Source organism: Pimephales promelas, chromosome 2, assembly GCF_988280905.1.
Source record: "Pimephales promelas chromosome 2, fPimPro1.hap1.1, whole genome shotgun sequence".
NCBI classification, from domain to species: domain Eukaryota; kingdom Metazoa; phylum Chordata; class Actinopteri; order Cypriniformes; family Leuciscidae; genus Pimephales; species Pimephales promelas.
In genome coordinates this window covers 14,907,181-14,924,074 of record NC_142770.1, presented here as the reverse complement: position 1 = coordinate 14,924,074, position 16,894 = coordinate 14,907,181, and the positions used below count along the sequence as shown (strand labels likewise).

The 16,894-nt window shown below is 39.7% G+C and overlaps 1 protein-coding gene across 1 annotated transcript; it reads left to right on the top strand.

Annotated features, from left to right (window-relative positions):
• The first annotated feature begins 2,015 nt into the window (after window positions 1-2,015).
• cfhl4 (complement factor H like 4) lies at window positions 2,016-15,450 on the top strand. The gene is made up of 13 exons (XM_089116681.1): window positions 2,016-2,201; window positions 2,272-2,451; window positions 3,455-3,646; window positions 3,754-3,957; window positions 4,242-4,421; window positions 4,545-4,650; window positions 4,737-4,813; window positions 5,259-5,450; window positions 13,227-13,332; window positions 13,407-13,483; window positions 13,812-13,994; window positions 14,839-15,024; window positions 15,175-15,450. Exons 1-13 carry the CDS (start codon window positions 2,135-2,137, stop codon window positions 15,369-15,371), a joined length of 1,947 nt encoding a protein of 648 aa, XP_088972807.1. The 5' UTR covers window positions 2,016-2,134; the 3' UTR covers window positions 15,372-15,450.
• The last annotated feature ends 1,444 nt before the right edge of the window (window positions 15,451-16,894 follow it).

The window sequence follows — 16,894 nt, the reverse complement described above, 5'->3', positions numbered from 1 at the left end:
ATATTATTAATATTTACAACATAACACAATCTTATGGATAGCCAATGCCACTATACCCTGCGGTTGTTGTTACATGTTCTGTCCACTAGAGGGACATCTAATATTAATACAATAAACATTTACATCGCTTTCTTATTAACAATAAAAAGGCGGAACAAACGTGCGTCCAATATTAACTACCAGCTATATGCAGTGTGCTAACCTCGAAAATCCAGCTGTATTCTAATAACTTAGCTCACCTTATTAGATAGGCTCCTTGCATGCTGGCTAATAACTTTTTTAAAGCTGGTTCTCAAACATTGACAGCACTGTGCAGCGCAGTCTCATCCCAAGACGTCATATAACTGACGTCTTGGGACGTCTTTTGACCATACGTCAACATCCGCCTTTTTAGGGTACCCTTAAATGTTGGTTAGATTACGTTATCGGATCCTTACCCTACCCCAGACTTAAACCTACCCCGTCACCTAACTGACGTTAAAGGTAAAGCGTCAGTTGTATGACGGCCTGGGATCGTCATGCAACCGACGTTTAAGGGGACCCTAAAAAGGCAGATGTTGACGTATGATCAAAAGTTATATGACTTCTTGGGATGAGACTGTGTTACACTGTGTTGGACTGATTTGTGCAGCGGTGTTCCAAAGGGCAACATAACATCAAGACTTTTACGTCAACATACACGCCACTTTCAAGTCAAGTGGTGTGTTATCTATACGCATTTTGAGCCATTTCATGAGATCAGTCTGCTAGCGGAACTCGCAAGGTCTCTCTCTCTCTCGCTCTCTCCCTCTCTGGCATGCACATTGTACGCTCCACGCACTATGCATGTTATGCGCCCAGTATGTTCTAACTCGCTTTAGATTCCAGGAGGTTAACTAATTTGCGCTCATCAGGGAGACACTGTAAATACGCGGGAGACTCCCAGAACTTCCGGGAGACTTGGGATGTCTGTATGGGAAACCCTGATGATGGCCTACAGCTTGGATAACGTGCACAGTTGTGTTACGATTCAAAAAATGTATTGTTCATTAGACGAAACAAAAGCATTTCATTTTCACATGCGTGTAAGCCGCGGGAAAGACAAGATTGCATATTCTATATATGTATAAAAGCAATATTCAAATAGTAGCTTAAGCATTCGAATAGTATTGATTTTTTAAATATTCGAATTATATTCGAATTTCGGAATTCGAAAACCTTCGTTCGTCTTCGGAACACAAATGAAGATATTTTTGATTAAATTTGAGAGCTGTATAACTACCACATTGGCTGCTTAAGGGACTGGCTCTTGACGGCCCAGAAAGTCAATGAAGAAAATGTTTAAATATCCCAAGTGACTACCGTGGCTCAACTATATGTTTATCAAGCGACGAGAATACTTTTTGTGCGAAAAAACAAACAAAAATAACGAGTTTATTCGACTATTCCTTTTCTTCCTTGTTGGCCTGAAACGAGACTTCCTTAGATTTCCACGACGCATGCGCGAGAATTGAACTGAGGTAGTTGAAGGAGATCGCAATTCTCGCGCATGCGTCGTGGAAATCTAAGGAAGTCTCGTTTCAGGCCAATAAGGAAGAAAAGGAATAGTCGAATAAACTCGTTATTTTTGTTTGTTTTTTCGCACAAAAAGTATTCTCGTCGCTTGATAAACATATAGTTGAGTCACGGTAGTCACTTGGGATATTTAAACATTTTCTTCATTGACTTTCTGGGCCGTCAAGAGGCAGTCCCTTAGGAGCCTATGTGGTAGTTATACAGCTCTCAAATTTAATCAAAAATATCTTCATTTGTGTTCCGAAGACGAACGAAGGTCTTAATGGGTTGGTACAGCATGGGGGTGAGTAATTAATGACTTAATTTTCATTTTTGGGTGAACTAACCCTTCAAATAAACAAAAATCTGTTTCCTTTTGCTCAAATTGTTGATGATTTACTTTGTGATGAATTATTGTTGTGGTTGCCCTTATTTGTACAAAATAGACATCTTTTTCACATATACACCTATATGTGATCCCAAATTACCATCATTCAGCACACAGAAGTCCTGCCCAGAACTGGCAAATATTAACTAAGTTAAAGACCTTGTTTGGTGGATTTCTTCATATCCTAGAGTGAACAAACTAACAGACTGGAAAATGAGATCAAGTTTTGCTATTTTATGTGTTTGGTTATGCTTTAATGTTGATGCATCGACACTGAATGGTAAGGCATTTCTATTTAAAATGAATAACATACATGAATGATAGCAATGATGACATTTTATGTTTGGCAGGTTGCTCTGAGATCCCAGAGGTGGAGAATGCAGAACTTGCTCAAAGCTCAAGGAAAAACAACTACTCTGATGGCGATAAACTTGACTACAACTGCAAACATGGCTATGCATCTTCACTAAATATCACCTACATATGTAGGGATAATAAATGGACTAAATCACATGCTGAAAATTGTTCACGTAGGTATACAAGACACACACAGACTTTTAAATCACGTTTACATCTAGTTGTATGCATTAAACGTAATTATAGTAACAGATTATCACGTAATTGGATTGCACTGAAAAAGGCACATGCACTTAAAAATTAAGGGTCCAAAAGTGGGTTTTAATAGAAGAAGAATTTTTGGTTCCCCAAATAACTTGGCTGGGTGGCTTGATATAAATGCTTCTATAAAAGATAATGCATTTTGCTACAAAATAATATTTAAATAATAAGTCAAACCACGAACGTCGTGCTGAGTGATCTGAACTTCTGAACTGGATGAACGGCGTTCGGGGATCGACTTATCGAGACTATTTCCTAAGATGGCTCCTGCTGTGTATACATGAAGTGAACTGTCTTTATAACTTATCTTCTTATTAAACGGTCTGTACACTTACAAAGTTCTCAATGCTTCGTTTTGCATGTACGGACCCTCATTATGTTACTGTGTTAGTGTGGGGCTATTTTGAGCCTTGTTAGTGGTACAAACTAGCGATTTCTTTTTACTTAGTCAATGCCCCCATTACTAGCATTATACGCTAAACAGTTTTTAGAGATAAAACTCTTTACATTCGATTATCATGAAAACAAATCTCAGAGAATGATTGACTAGGTACCGATGTTTTATTAGACCAAAGGTTCATTGTTCGCCGGAGTTCTCCTTTAAAATGTGCAGCCAAATAATCATTTAACTGGTTTGAATGCCAGGTTAAAGAGATTTTTTTTTTTTAGTCTTGTCACACCATTGGACTGATTTCATACTGCTTTACGATGCAATCATGCAGTGTTCCAACAGCATTAATCAACGCAGGTTCTCGTTACATCTTTAACTCAGTACCGTATAACAAAAATGTAGCTGTTATGTTGAACCACTAGTAGTATACAGTGGAAATCTGTAGTATAGTGACTCCAAAACACTGTGCCACATAAAGTAAAAAAGTGTGGATAAATATGTGATCAATTGTCTGCTTTCTCTAGAAGCAACATGTCCTCTAAACAAAACAGTGGAAGACTCAAAAATAGAGCGATTCCCTGACATTAAAGGTCCTGTCGAACAGGGACACAAGTTAATATTTTCATGCATTGGACAAGGGCTGATTTTAAAAGGACAGAGGGAAATCACCTGTCAGTCAAATGGAGAATGGAGTAGCCCTTTCCCTAAATGTGAAGGTAAGACCACATATGGTAAAATCATTGGATTGGAGAAACATAGATCAATGATAGATCTGTTGTTCACTTGAAGGATACTTAATTGATCAGATCTTTCTGTTCTTTAGAGGTAAAGTGTGTCGCAAAACTGCCAGCAAACATGAGATCAGACGCCACTGAGGACGGACCCCTGGGGCCTGAGGTTTCAATCACACCTGGACACACAATAATTCTTTCATGTGTTGGGAGGCGAACAAAATTACACGGAGAGCGAAAAATCACCTGCTTGTCAAGTGGAGAATGGAACGTCCCGTTTCCTAAATGTGTAAGAGGTAAGGTTCACAGGTTTACTAGTCGAGTTTTATTAGCAGTGTTCGTAAGCATCAATGTTGTTCATATAAAAGTGTAGGTCGCAGATTTTCACCCCTTTTTGTATTTTTACAATGTCTGTAGTATATGTAAATGAACGCTTAAACTTGCAACAATTTTGGTTGCGTATGCCCCCGAAATTAAATCTCTGCGACCTTGGCAGCATTTGTATGGCAAGGCATTCCTATTTTTAATGAATAACATACAGAAATGATAGCAATGATGATGTTTTCTAATTGTCTGGCAGGTTGCTCTGAGATCCCAGAGGTGGAGAATGCAGAAGTTTCTCAAAGCTCAAGGAAAGACAACTACTCTAATGGTGATACACTTGACTACAACTGCAAACATGGCCATGTATCTCCACAAAAAATCATCTACATATGTAGTAAGGATAAATGGACTAAACTGCGTGGTGAAAAATGTTCACGTAGGTATACAAGACACACACACAAAGTATGCATTCAAAATAATCAGAGTAACAATTATCATGTAATTTCGTTGGATTTCTCAGAATTCTGAATTGCATGTTTTGTTTCTGATTCACGATCAGCCAAACGCTGTGAGCTGCCTGAAGATATTCCAAATGGTCGATACACTATTGACATTGGCAGTAACTTTGTTTTTGGAACAACCATCAAGTATATCTGCAGAGATGGGTGAGTATGCATGTGTTTATATCTAAACGGGAAAAAAATCTTATAGTTATATTTGGGAAAAAAATCTTATAGTTATATTTGTCAAGCTACCAGATGACGAGTCGATTTGAGACCAGAACATGTCGAGATGGTGGATGGGACAATCATTTACCTGTCTGTGAAGGTACTGAAAAAGTTGCATGCAGTACACTTAAAAATGAATGGTCAAAAGTGGGTTTTCATGGAAGAAAATGTTTTGGTTCTCCAAAAGACCTTTCAGTGAACAGTTCTTTAAAAGTTTTTCTAAGTGTGAAGATCATGAAGAACCATTTTCCGCTATAAAGAACCTTTTGTGGAAAGGAAAGGTTCTATGGATGTTTAAGGTTCTTCATGGAACCAGATGCCACTATTTTTAAATGTGTAAACAGTGCATTAGGCCTATATTTTCCTTCTTTGACTTCACAAAAATATAGGTGACATTAGATTGTTGTCTTCATATTTTTAATATCCTAAATTATTTTTAACTGTTTAAGAGGCTGGACCTCCTGAAGTAACTACATGGATTTTGCCATCTGAGTTCCTGAAACTAGACTTCTTTTTTAATTCTTCTTCTTGTTTTTTTTTTTTAGAGATAACGTGTGTCCCAGACAAGACTGAGGAAAACATGCGAGTGGAGGGACTCCCTGATTATGATGAATTAATCAGATATGGACACAGGTTGACATTTTCATGTGATGTTCGTGGTCAGATTTTACAAGGACCGAAAGAAATCACCTGCCAATCGAATGGGCAATGGAGCAGCCCATTTCCCAAATGTGAAGGTAAGGACGCAGAGGGTATATTCAAATGAACATAACTATTATAAAATAAGACTTTATATATCATTTTTGTTTACACTATTTTGCATATTGCTACAAATTATGTTGTATAATTCATGTTTATTATTATTTAATATAATAACTAATTCTATTTAATATTTCAGGTGTAATTCTTTTAATATACATTTTATTTCACAATACTATTTTGAAAATGTTTGCGTAATATTCTACATAAATGCTAATTAGTAAAATTATTATTTTCTTCATAAAGTAATGCATTTTGGTACATATTATTTTGTTGTATAATTAACATTAATGTGTTCAGAATATATTCACTTTTGTAATATTATGGTGCAATTCTTTCAGTATTATTTTTTATTAAATCATTTTGTATATAGCTAGGTAAAATACAGCATATGAATACAAATAATTGGTACAGAGATTCATGTAAAAATTAGAGATACAGTCCAACTTCATGCTGACATTTTTTTATGCAAGTCCGCTGGAGGCAAGTGTAAGGAACCCATGTGCCGTGTATTTAATCCAAAGTAAGCAAATACAAAACATAGACTTGACCATGAACAGACTTGACCAAAACAGTCACCAACAACAGGTTACACTGAACAAACCTAAAACATACAGCAAAAACATACAGCAAGTAAAACTGAAATACTTTGAGTAGCGTATTTCAGATGTTCTGCTGCTATTCTATCTTGCCCACAGGCTTTGTACATTTTAAGTTTGTCAATAGCATAACTTACGTACTTCCTCCGGCCTAATGACCACATCATCACTGTGAGGTATCTCTCCTATGTTAAACACATCACTCTTCACACAGTTAAAAATGTTCTCGTAGTGTCTCCTCCATAGCTCTGCAATGTTTTCAGGTTCAGAAATGCCCTTAATACTAGAAGGCAGTGGCATTTTGCTGTTAACCACTTTCACCCCCAAGTTCCAGAACTCATAAACATTATTAGTATGTAAATGTCTCGCCATGGAGTTTGCCCTCATAGTCTGCTCATTTCTTTTTATAAAACGCAAAGCATACAGTATTTAACCTGTTAAGCCCTGCCCCCTGATATGAAAAAAAAACAAAAAAGGCTAAAAATAGTATCCCCTAAAACAAACAGGTATAACTTTTCAACCGTAAGACCCACATACATGATTCTGGTATCGTTGGATAGATCAGAACCTAAGGGATATAAATACATTGTAAGTAAAAGTCTATCTTTTATTATTGAAGAATAATATCAGATGGAAAACAGCATAAATAAAATATGTATTTCTCACCTAAAGAAACACCACATTTTATAGGGAAAATCCCCTAGGTATAATGCTGTTCAAAGCCTAAAAACTGTAGAAAACAAAAAAATAATATCTCAACATCATCTGCTCAAAGTTTGAGGTCATAAGAGTCTAGTATAGCAGAGTTATACATGATATATTAGAGGCATATCTAGGCGAACTCTCCAAATTTTTGGAGCTCATTTGGGCACAATTTGGCACAATCTGTGCCATTTGAAATTTCTCAGGTACCAAACTGTAAAACTCGTTTGATTTCACTTACATGTCACTATAGCTATTTATTCCATCTAAAAACAAAAGTTTTGGCTTTGTTTTGAAAAATCAACCAGACCTCATTATAGTTTCCCATGCAAAAAAGACATACGAAAGGAATAAAGTTTGACTCCAAATGGAGCAGATTTATTCAAAACAAACTGAAAACAACAAAACTCAGTATAAATAAACTGGTGAAAAAAAAGACACACACAAAAAAAAAAAAACACTAGCAATAGCTAGATCTGTTCTCCTAATACCACTAATGGCTGTCATGCCACTCCTGGAAACAGTTTTTCTTTGAGGTAAGGCACAGAGGGACCTGACACTTCCGGCAATAAATGGGGGTTTTTACTCTTTGGATGCCAGCCTCCTGGCATCTCCTGCAGTACCGCCGTGCTTGTGTGGCATCACCCCCATAATACATAGGCATGCAGGTGGGCTGTGGTGGTGGTGGTGGAGGAGGTGGAGCTGCTGAGGCCTCAGCAAAGCTCAACATTTCTGCAGCCAACCTCTCTCTGAAGGTTTTCTGTGTGAGAGGCTTCGTGAGTGTGGGCTCGTTCCTCATCTTGAACAACTCCTTGTGCAGAAGGAAACTGTTCACCACAGCGATGTCAATAAAATGGTAAAAGAAAGTCTTGTACCACTTCATTGTCTTGTGGTGCACAGTGTAATAGCCTATCAAGGCATCAGATACATCAACACCACCCATGTTCTTGTTGTAGTCCACCACAGCGTCTGGAATAGGGATGTACTTGATTTTCCACACACCAGCCTCTTTCACCTTCCTCTTGACAGTGTGTCCACTAAAAGCCTCATGGATAGTGGAGCACATGGTCACCTCCCGGGTATCCATCCACTTCACAAAGAGAAGTTTGCCATCTCTTATCCAGCGCATATCTCCCCGGGCAGCCTTTTTGTGGAGGTCGTTTTGTGTGATGTGTGGAAACCCAATACGATTTTGCCTGATGGTCCCACAACAACCAATGTGTTTCGTGTACAAGTCCAGAAACAGGGCAGGGCTAGTATAAAAATTATCTACGAACAAATTATAGCCCCCACCAAGCAGTGGAAATGGCAAAAGGTCCATGACTGAACTGTAGCTGAGACCATGGCCTGTGGTGTCCACACTCTTGCCGGCATACACAAAAAAATTCCATGTGTACGCAGTTGCTGCATCAGCCAGAACAAAGAGTTTGTAACCCCACTTTGTTGGTTTGTCCTTCATATACTGTTTCATGCTGCTGCGGGCCTTGGACGCGACCATCCTCTCGTCGATGCAAATGTTTTTATTCGGGTGGAAGTTTGCTTGGCAGGCAGTCACCATCTCAGTGTAGAGAGGCTTGATCTTGAAAAGCCTGTCGTACTGATCCGTGCTCCTCTTCCGCTCATTCTCCTCGTCTTCTTCTGGGTTACTCAAATGCAGGGACCACAAGATGGCTTCGAAGCGGTCCCGTGACATCTTTTCACCTGGGAAGTGGAAGTTGTATGGCCACGCCTTCCGCCAGTAGTCAGATCTGAGATGCACCTGAACGAGGCCTGTATAAAGTATGATGGCCATGAAAATGTAAAATTCCGGTGCTGTCAGTGCTTTCCACACAAACTTCATGCCAGCCTGTAGTCGCTTCGCAGCATTGAAATTTGTATTGTCAATTATTGTCCTGACCACAGATGCACTAAAAAAAAGCTGGAACAGTGTGAGGGGAGACCATGATGCTGTTGTATCAAAGGTGGGTCCTGGGGTCCTGGCTGGCATGAATCTGGGTGGGTCAGGTTTGTTGTCCTTCTCCTCTCTGTTGTGCCACGGCTGCTCTTGGTCTCTTGAAGTGGCAGTGGCAGACCTACTCCGACCACGCTTAGGTCTTGCTGACTTCTGTAGTGCTTTCCCCTTTCTTTTTGGACGGCTTTCTTGAGGCACATCAGAATCAGATGAGGTGGGGGATGTGCTTGATGGCTGTGGTTGAGGTGTTGATGGCCTTGCCTGTAACTGTGGTGCAGAAGCTCGTCGGGGGGTGGTGCGGCGTGGCTGGGGCAGAGGTGTTGATGGCCTTGGCTGGGGGGGGTGGGCTGGTGCAGAGGTAACAGAAGATGAAGGCCCCTCATAATCTTCATCATCACTGTGAAACAAAGGAGAAAGAAAAACTATAAAGATATATTCACACTGACACTGTATTTGAACAGAAATGATTCACTGTTACAGAAAACTGTAGTAACATAACCCACTGACTAACTGAAATGCCTAGAAATGTTTATAGAAGTTTAGAGAAATAACCCACAGTAACTGTAAACACTAGTACATTTTGTTTTTACTGGGAAAGTAAACAAACAATCCAGTTTGAGTGTGTGGTAAACATGTTTGGACTTAGAAAGTAAGCAAACAAACAATCCACTTTGAGTGTGTAGTAAACATCTTTGAACAAAGAAAGTAAGCAAAAAAGCCAGTTTGAGTTTGTGTATTCAGACGCTTTGTCCATATTTTTCACAATCTATGATCCATTCATTGTACGGAAGCTAGAAAGCTAACTAGAAAAACGGGCATTTTACACAAATAACAGTGAAACAGCTCCGTACTTTGATACCAACACAATAAATAAATTATAACAAAACGTATTTCACATACCTTTCCGTTGATGGAAGTTTATAATCTGGGTCACCGTCGTCCGAAATGCCCTCTGCAACAAACAGATCTTCATCCTCAGATGACGAGTCAATAGCACTCACCGCAGCTTCTTCATCCGCCTGAATCATTGCCAGTGCTTCGGCGGCCGACATCTTCTTCTCCCATTTTCTCTGTGCCATTATTTCTCCGAGAAACGAAAAGGAATGGCTCAATAGACAATATTATAATCCACGAGTGCAATCAGTGAATTCAGGTGTGCGATCAGCTGCGCGCTACTACTATTTATCCGCAGAGGGATCCTTTGTATTGGCTGTGCGCGCTGCGTCATGAAGGCAAACGTCCTACGCGCATCCATATCTCGGCAACCGATTGGTCAATTTGGATGATTGACACCTCTTTCTTATCGTCAGAACCAATAGAATCGATGGCATTTCGCAAAATCCGCGCAAACAACACCACTAGCCAACCAGGAGCCGATACGCGCATTGCGTAAGACTAGCACGTTTCACCCCACTCCTTATGCGCAGTCTGTTTCCAAAGCAGGAATTAGTTGCAGACTGTCCGGAATCATCTCAAAGTGACACAGAGGCATCGGAGTAATCGCAAACACAGTTGATATGGCATTGTACACATTTTTTATCTCAAGACAGCAATCGAAGACACAATTCATAGTGGTAAATGTGTAAATAAAAGTTTTTTTTCTGTTGTTCACTGACTGTTTACTTCGTGAGTTTTTGTCGTACAGTGATGTGAGTTAGACTGTTGGATTCTGTGGAGCCTCCTGAATCATTTGAGAGGTCGTTTGTCTTCATAGATCAACATTAGAGAGATTAGGAGTGCTGTGATTACTGGCATTGGCGTGTTTCAGACAGACAGTGTGTTTTACAATAAAATTACTCAATTGCTTCGTGTTTGATGTGTGTTTTGTTTTGGCGAAAATGGATAGCATCATTTTTTAGCGGAGTTCTGTCTGATTACGGGGATATGCGGCATAGTTAGGTTGCGCTCACACTCTTTGAAGTGAAAGGACATAAAAGGCGCTAAGCCCCGTTGCCCCCGGTACCGGGGGCGGCCGTTATTAAGAGGTTAAACCTAGCATTAGACCGTACCTTGTGCTCACAGACTGGGCCATGCCTAGGTTAACCAGCTAAGACCCATCTTCTAAATGCGTCTCTTGCCTCCATACATAATGGACATAGTTATTCCACCCTGGTCTTACGATATGTTGTTTCACCACTTTACTTCTTAGTGATTCACTTCCATCAACTAATTCTATCATACATTACACATAGGTCATTATTGGGACTTACATTCTTACAGCAGCTATTGACACACATAATTGCACCAACAGGTAACTCAGTATTTCTCAAGTACACATCAGTCGGTAACTTGTAATATTGCAGATCATCTTCTGTAAGCCTTGTCCAGTCCAATATCTCACCTGATTTATGGCCATCACTATAGGCAAGCTCAGGTAAACCCTTAATATTTATAAACATAGAGACAGGAATATGGTCTGCTGTGGCCAAACCATATAGGATCTCAGCCTCCTTTATACAATCATGTGCATCAGCAGTAGATATACAATGGTCCAACCAAGATGTAGTATGCCATGCTTCACTCACATGTGTATAGCTATCTGCTGGCAGTAATTCCTTAGTGGACAGAATAACCGTGTTATCTTCGGAGAACTGTGTCAAGTGTTGACCAAAAAGTGAGCTAATATCTGATATATCAGCATTCAGATCCCCCAAGACAAATATGGATGTACACTTTCCCTTATGTAAGACCCTATAAAACCAAGCTTATTCAAATACTAATTTTCATTTTTGTGACATTCATATGGAGTATATACATTTAAGATTATAAAAACATTCTTATTATGCACCACCTTAATTCCTATGCACCAGTCCACATCTAACCTGATCACAGTGATCAAAGGGTCAAATTTCTTGTGCCAGAATATAGCCACACCTCCTGGGATCCTACCACGCAAAATTCTGGTGTTTAAGTCTGTTGTGGATTCCCCTGCCCCATGAAAGTCATTGTTCACAGTATTGAGTTTATCCAGATCTTGAATAGCTAAAAAAAGTATCTTGCAAACACACCACAACAGCATTCTCGAAGAGCTTGTCAATAACAGTGCGTTGGGCTCTAGCTCCAATATGCAAACCACGGGAGTTATAGGATACAACTCTCAAAGCAGTTTATCATTGTTTAACATGCATGGGACACCCTTTGGTTCAGGCGCACTCATCTCTGTGTCAAGTGGTGCTTTAATACCTGCACGTACCGGAGCCCTAGGCTTGAGATTCTCATAGAAGCGCCTTACATATCCCTTCATCTCTGCGAACACATCTCTGCTACTTCGTTACATTCAGCTGTAACTTTGAAAGAACTGTATAGCGAGTATACTCAGTGCCAATCTTCTGACAAGTCACATCTCTGGAAAGTTGTTCTTTTAAATAACTAGCCAGCGTCTCAGAATCGAAGTCAGGATAAAGCTTTGTCACAAAGACACTCACCAGCTTAGTTGTTACTGCATGTCTGTTCTCCACTGTCCTCCAATCCCCCCGCAAGCTGTCTCCTGGTGCAGGGTCCTTGTGACTTGGTCCATGGAGCTGGGCCTCCTCACTGGCCATGATTGTGGCAGCATTCCCCTTGCTGGCACTGTGTTGCTCAATCACACTCAGTCGTTTGCTAATGTCTGTAGTTATTCCACGAAGGTTCTCACATTCAGTCGACTGCTTACACACAGTATTTTTCATGGAGACCAACTCTACATTTAGCCGTTCAATCTTACTAACCAGGCAAGAGACATTGAGGCTATTAAAAGTCACTGATGGTGGTAGATCATCCAAGCGATAGGACACAAAGCGGGGAACATTCTCACCAACCTCATTCAGTAGTTTTAGACAACTCTTAACATTGTTGACATCTTTCAGTTGCCCTTTGTGAGCTACACAATGCTGCCCAGTGCAAGGACACAGATCAAACAGGACCTTCTTGGAGTTTTCAATCCACTCTGATCCAAAATGATTTACAGCCATCAGGATAATGTCATCCTGAGGTACAGTCTTCAGTTTGACAGAAAGGAAGCTTAACAGTTCATCTTTCACTACAATTTTGCCATCAATAGTGGTGTAAATCTCAGGTTTAATCCTTTGTTTGATAACATGCCATGCGGCTCTGTCATCGGGCGGCCATCTTGGATTCCTTAATCATTAAAAGAAAAAAGAAGAAGAAGAAGAATAACATAAGACCAGAAAAACAAGAGTATTTAAAAATAAAAGACATGAAATTCCAGGAAAGAACTCTATTCTGATGGTGATGCACTTGACTACAACTGCAAACATGGCTATGCATCTCCACTAAAAATCACCTAAATATGTAGTAATAATAAATGGACTAAATGGTGTTGTGAAAAATGTTCACGTAGGTATAGAAGACACACACACATTTAGAAATTAGTGGACTGCACTAAAAAATACTTTAAATCTAGTTGTAGGTATTCAAAATAATCAGAGTAACTTTTTATCATGTAATTTCGTTGGATTTCTTAGAACTCTGAATTGCATGTTTTGTTTCTGATTCACGATCAGTCAAACGCTGTGAGCTGCCTGAAGATATTCCAAATGGTCGATACAGTATTGAAATTGGCAGCAACTTTGTTTTTGGAACAACCATCAAGTATATCTGCAGAGATGGGTGAGTATGCATGTGTTTATATCTAAACAGATATATTTGGAGAAAAAAAAAATCTTATTGTTATATTTGTCAAGCTACCAGATGACGAGTCGATTTGACACCAGAACTTGTCAGATTGATGGATGGGACAATCAACTACCTGTCTGTGAAGGTACTGAAAAAGTCAAATACACAAGGGTCAAAATTGGGTTTTCATGGAAGAACAATATTTGGTTCCCCAAAAGACCTTTCAGTGAACAGTTGTTAAAATAACCTTTTTTTTCTTAGTGTGAAGATCATTTTGAAAATCTGAAGAACCATTTTCTACTATAAAGAACCTTTTGTGGGAAAGAAAGTTTTATGTCGATGTTGAAGGTTCTTCATGAAACCAGATGCCACTAAATAACCTTTATTTTTCAGAATCTAAACAGTGCATTAGGCCTATATTTTCCTTTTTTGACTTCACACAAGTGACATCAGATTGTTGTCTTTCACTTCAGAGGTTACGTGTGTCGCAAACCTGCCAGCAAACATGAGATCAGACGTCACCGGGGTTTCAATCAGACCTGGACACACAATAACTGTTTCATGTGTTGGGAGGGGAACAAAATTACAAGGACGGAGTAAAATCACCTGCTTGTCAAGTGGAGAATGGAACGCCCCGTTTCCTAAATGTGTAGGAGGTAAGGTTCACAGGTTTACTAGTCGAGTTTTATTAGCAGTGTTTGTAAGCATCAATATTGCTCATATTAAAGTGTAAGTTCGCTGATTTTCAGCCCTGTTTTGTATTGTTACATTGTATATGTAAATGAACAATGTTTACTCTCTCTCTGTTTTACCTGGACAGAGAAATTCCCTTTAGTTCGTCAGAAAAAGTCTGCTGGTTGATGATAAATACTATAAAATTTGTTTTCCTGCCCACAAACACTATTGCGCGAATCGGTGGGCGGGGCTAAACCGGTCATGTTGTAGCCATTGAAGTAGGCGTTGATCTTCTTCTGCGGGGGTGGTGTTTTATCCTCTTTGACGTCATAGTTCCCCACTTTTAAAAACGAGTCGTTTGCTGAGACTGGTGTCAATAAAAGCTTTAATTGGACTAACAAGGACGTTTTCAGTTCTTAAACTTACAGGATATTCTTATAAGATGATGACCTCTTAGATGTCAAAAGCTCAAGGAAAAATTGATTTCTCAGTTCATCACCCCTTTAAAGTAAATGCTCAACTTTGGTACAACAGCAACCACCCAAAACGGCCTTTGCACTAGCCCCGTGACGGCGAGTTTTGCATGGATAAATGCAACTTAAACTTTCTTCGGAATGTCTATCTAGTTTAGATCTAAAGCAGAAAGCCATTTTCTTCCAGCCTTTTATTAAAATTACTTTATATTCTCACATTAATTTAATGCGCATTACATTAAAAACATTTTCTGTTGTTTAAGGCCATAAAAAGGCATCTGGCTGATATTGAGATGTGTTAATGCCATATTTACTTGAGATAAAAACTGTCTAAAAATGTCTTTGCCCTCAGGGAAATGTGAGCGACCACCACCAGTAGAGTTTGCAGATACAACTGAAATGACTCAATCTGAATATAATTCAAGGGAGAAAGTTGAATACATCTGCTTTCAGAAATACACACTGGATCTGACTCCCCCCTACTCTAAATACTTGACCTGTGAACAAGGCAAATGGAGAGGGAACATTAAGTGTTTAAGTAAGTATGAACACTAAACCACATCAAAAACACATAAGGCTTTTCTTGGTGTGTTTGTTTGTTATTATTTGTAAGTTTGGAGTAACTTTGTATGTTGTGCTGAAAAATCAATGAATATGTATTGTGACAGTGAATTGTTGTTTGTTTCAGAGCCTTGTACAGTGACGGTGGAGGAAATGGATGACAGAGGTATACAGCTGCGATGGGCTGGACGAGAAAAGATATTCTCACCACATCAGGACAAAATCACCTTTGCATGTCTGTGGGGCAAACGTTTAATAGGCAGTGACAGTAACCTAATACAATACTGTAATGATGGAGTGATGAATTTGCCCAAGTGTGTGTGACAAGGAGAATAAAACCTCAGTGATGCATCAGCTGTACTACTAATGGAGCAAATCAAAATAAACCCCTTTTCCCAAGTCAGTTTCTATGTATGGGAATTATTGCAATTAAAAATACATAAATGATAAAAACAATGTTGAAAATATGCATGTATGAAAACGACACTAACTCACGTAATGCCAGCTAAGTGAGCATTTGTGTACAATGCAAAAAGCTTGTAAGACGAAAGAAAGCTGCACATAATCATGTGTGTATACATATTTTATATAAGTCAGCCACACCCTCAGCACCAGATTCCTACACATTCTCCAAATCACCTGATTACTGATCAGCACTGCATCCAATCATCACTGCAACATAAAAGCAAACTCACTTTAATCCACTCTTGCCCAGGGTGCTTATCCCTCCTCGTCTCCTCTCTCCTATGACACGGAAACAGATCGAGCTCAGCCATCTTCTAGGACATCTTAATTCTCTAATGGGCTCTATACACGGCTCTGCATGGCGTATTTCAGGTGAAGGTCTAAGGATGCTGGATTACTTCCGCCCAGTGTTTCTCAAACTCGGTCCTGGAGGGCCCATGTCCTGCAGAGTTTAGCTCCAACCCTGATCAAACACACCTGAGCAAGCTAATCAAGGTCTTCAGGATCACTAGAAACTCACAGGTAAGTGTATTTGATCTGGGTTGGAGATAAACTCTGCAGGACAGCGGCCCTCCAGGACCGAGTTTAAGAAACCCTGCAAAGTTCTGCCGATCGTAGAGTCCTATGCTATGGGCTATATGCACAGGCGAAGGAACAAACTTCCGGTTTGTCTGGAAGTTGGCGTATTCATTTCCGGTCGTTCTATTTACATCCTAGCAACCAAAGCAGAGCCATCGGCGTTGTTTGCAAAGAAGGACAATGTACGTGGTACATTCAAACTGATGAACACTGTGGCCGGCTCAAATTGATCACTGCTGTGTGCCAAGTTGCTCGGCTTCAAGTCAACACAACAGTGTATTAAGTTTTCATCGTTTTCCTCAGGAGGCTATCCTATGTTTTAAGTGGCTGCACAGAATACGGAGGGCGGAATTTACAGTCATATAAAACACAAAGGTATACAGTCGTTTACTAGTTAGCGTTAGGCAAAAGCTAACGTTAGAAGTTATCAGATACTTAACCTCATAGTTGTGAATGTACGAAGAAATGTACATTTTAAATTCCTTGTCCCTTTTACTTGTCGGGGTGCGGGATAGGGCACCGACGATCCTGTGTATGTTGCTGAGGCTTACTGCCGGTAAATCCGAAGGACATCGAGAAAAAGGAAGTACTGCTAGCAGCGGCTGCTGTTTCTGTGGTAAAATTCCAGTAGTGAAATCGACCGGCTCATAACTGGAAATTGATATGCCAACTCTGAATGAAATCGAACATTTGCTCCATCCACTGTGCACCGAGGCTATACTGAGAATTTATATTGGCTTTTATACTCTATGGCTATACTAAAGAAACGTGAGTCACAAAAACAGACAAAACAGACACCTCTC

Bases quoted from the DNA above. Each gene is read 5' to 3' on its own strand.
- cfhl4 (XM_089116681.1), top strand. From the start codon at position 2,135: ATGAGATCAAGTTTTGCTATTTTATGTGTTTGGTTATGCTTTAATGTT. The intron at 3,647-3,753 runs GTAAGACCACAT...TCTGTTCTTTAG, and splicing joins CCCTTTCCCTAAATGTGAAG to AGGTAAAGTGTGTCGCAAAA. The intron at 13,995-14,838 runs GTAAGGTTCACA...CTTTGCCCTCAG, and splicing joins GTTTCCTAAATGTGTAGGAG to GGAAATGTGAGCGACCACCA.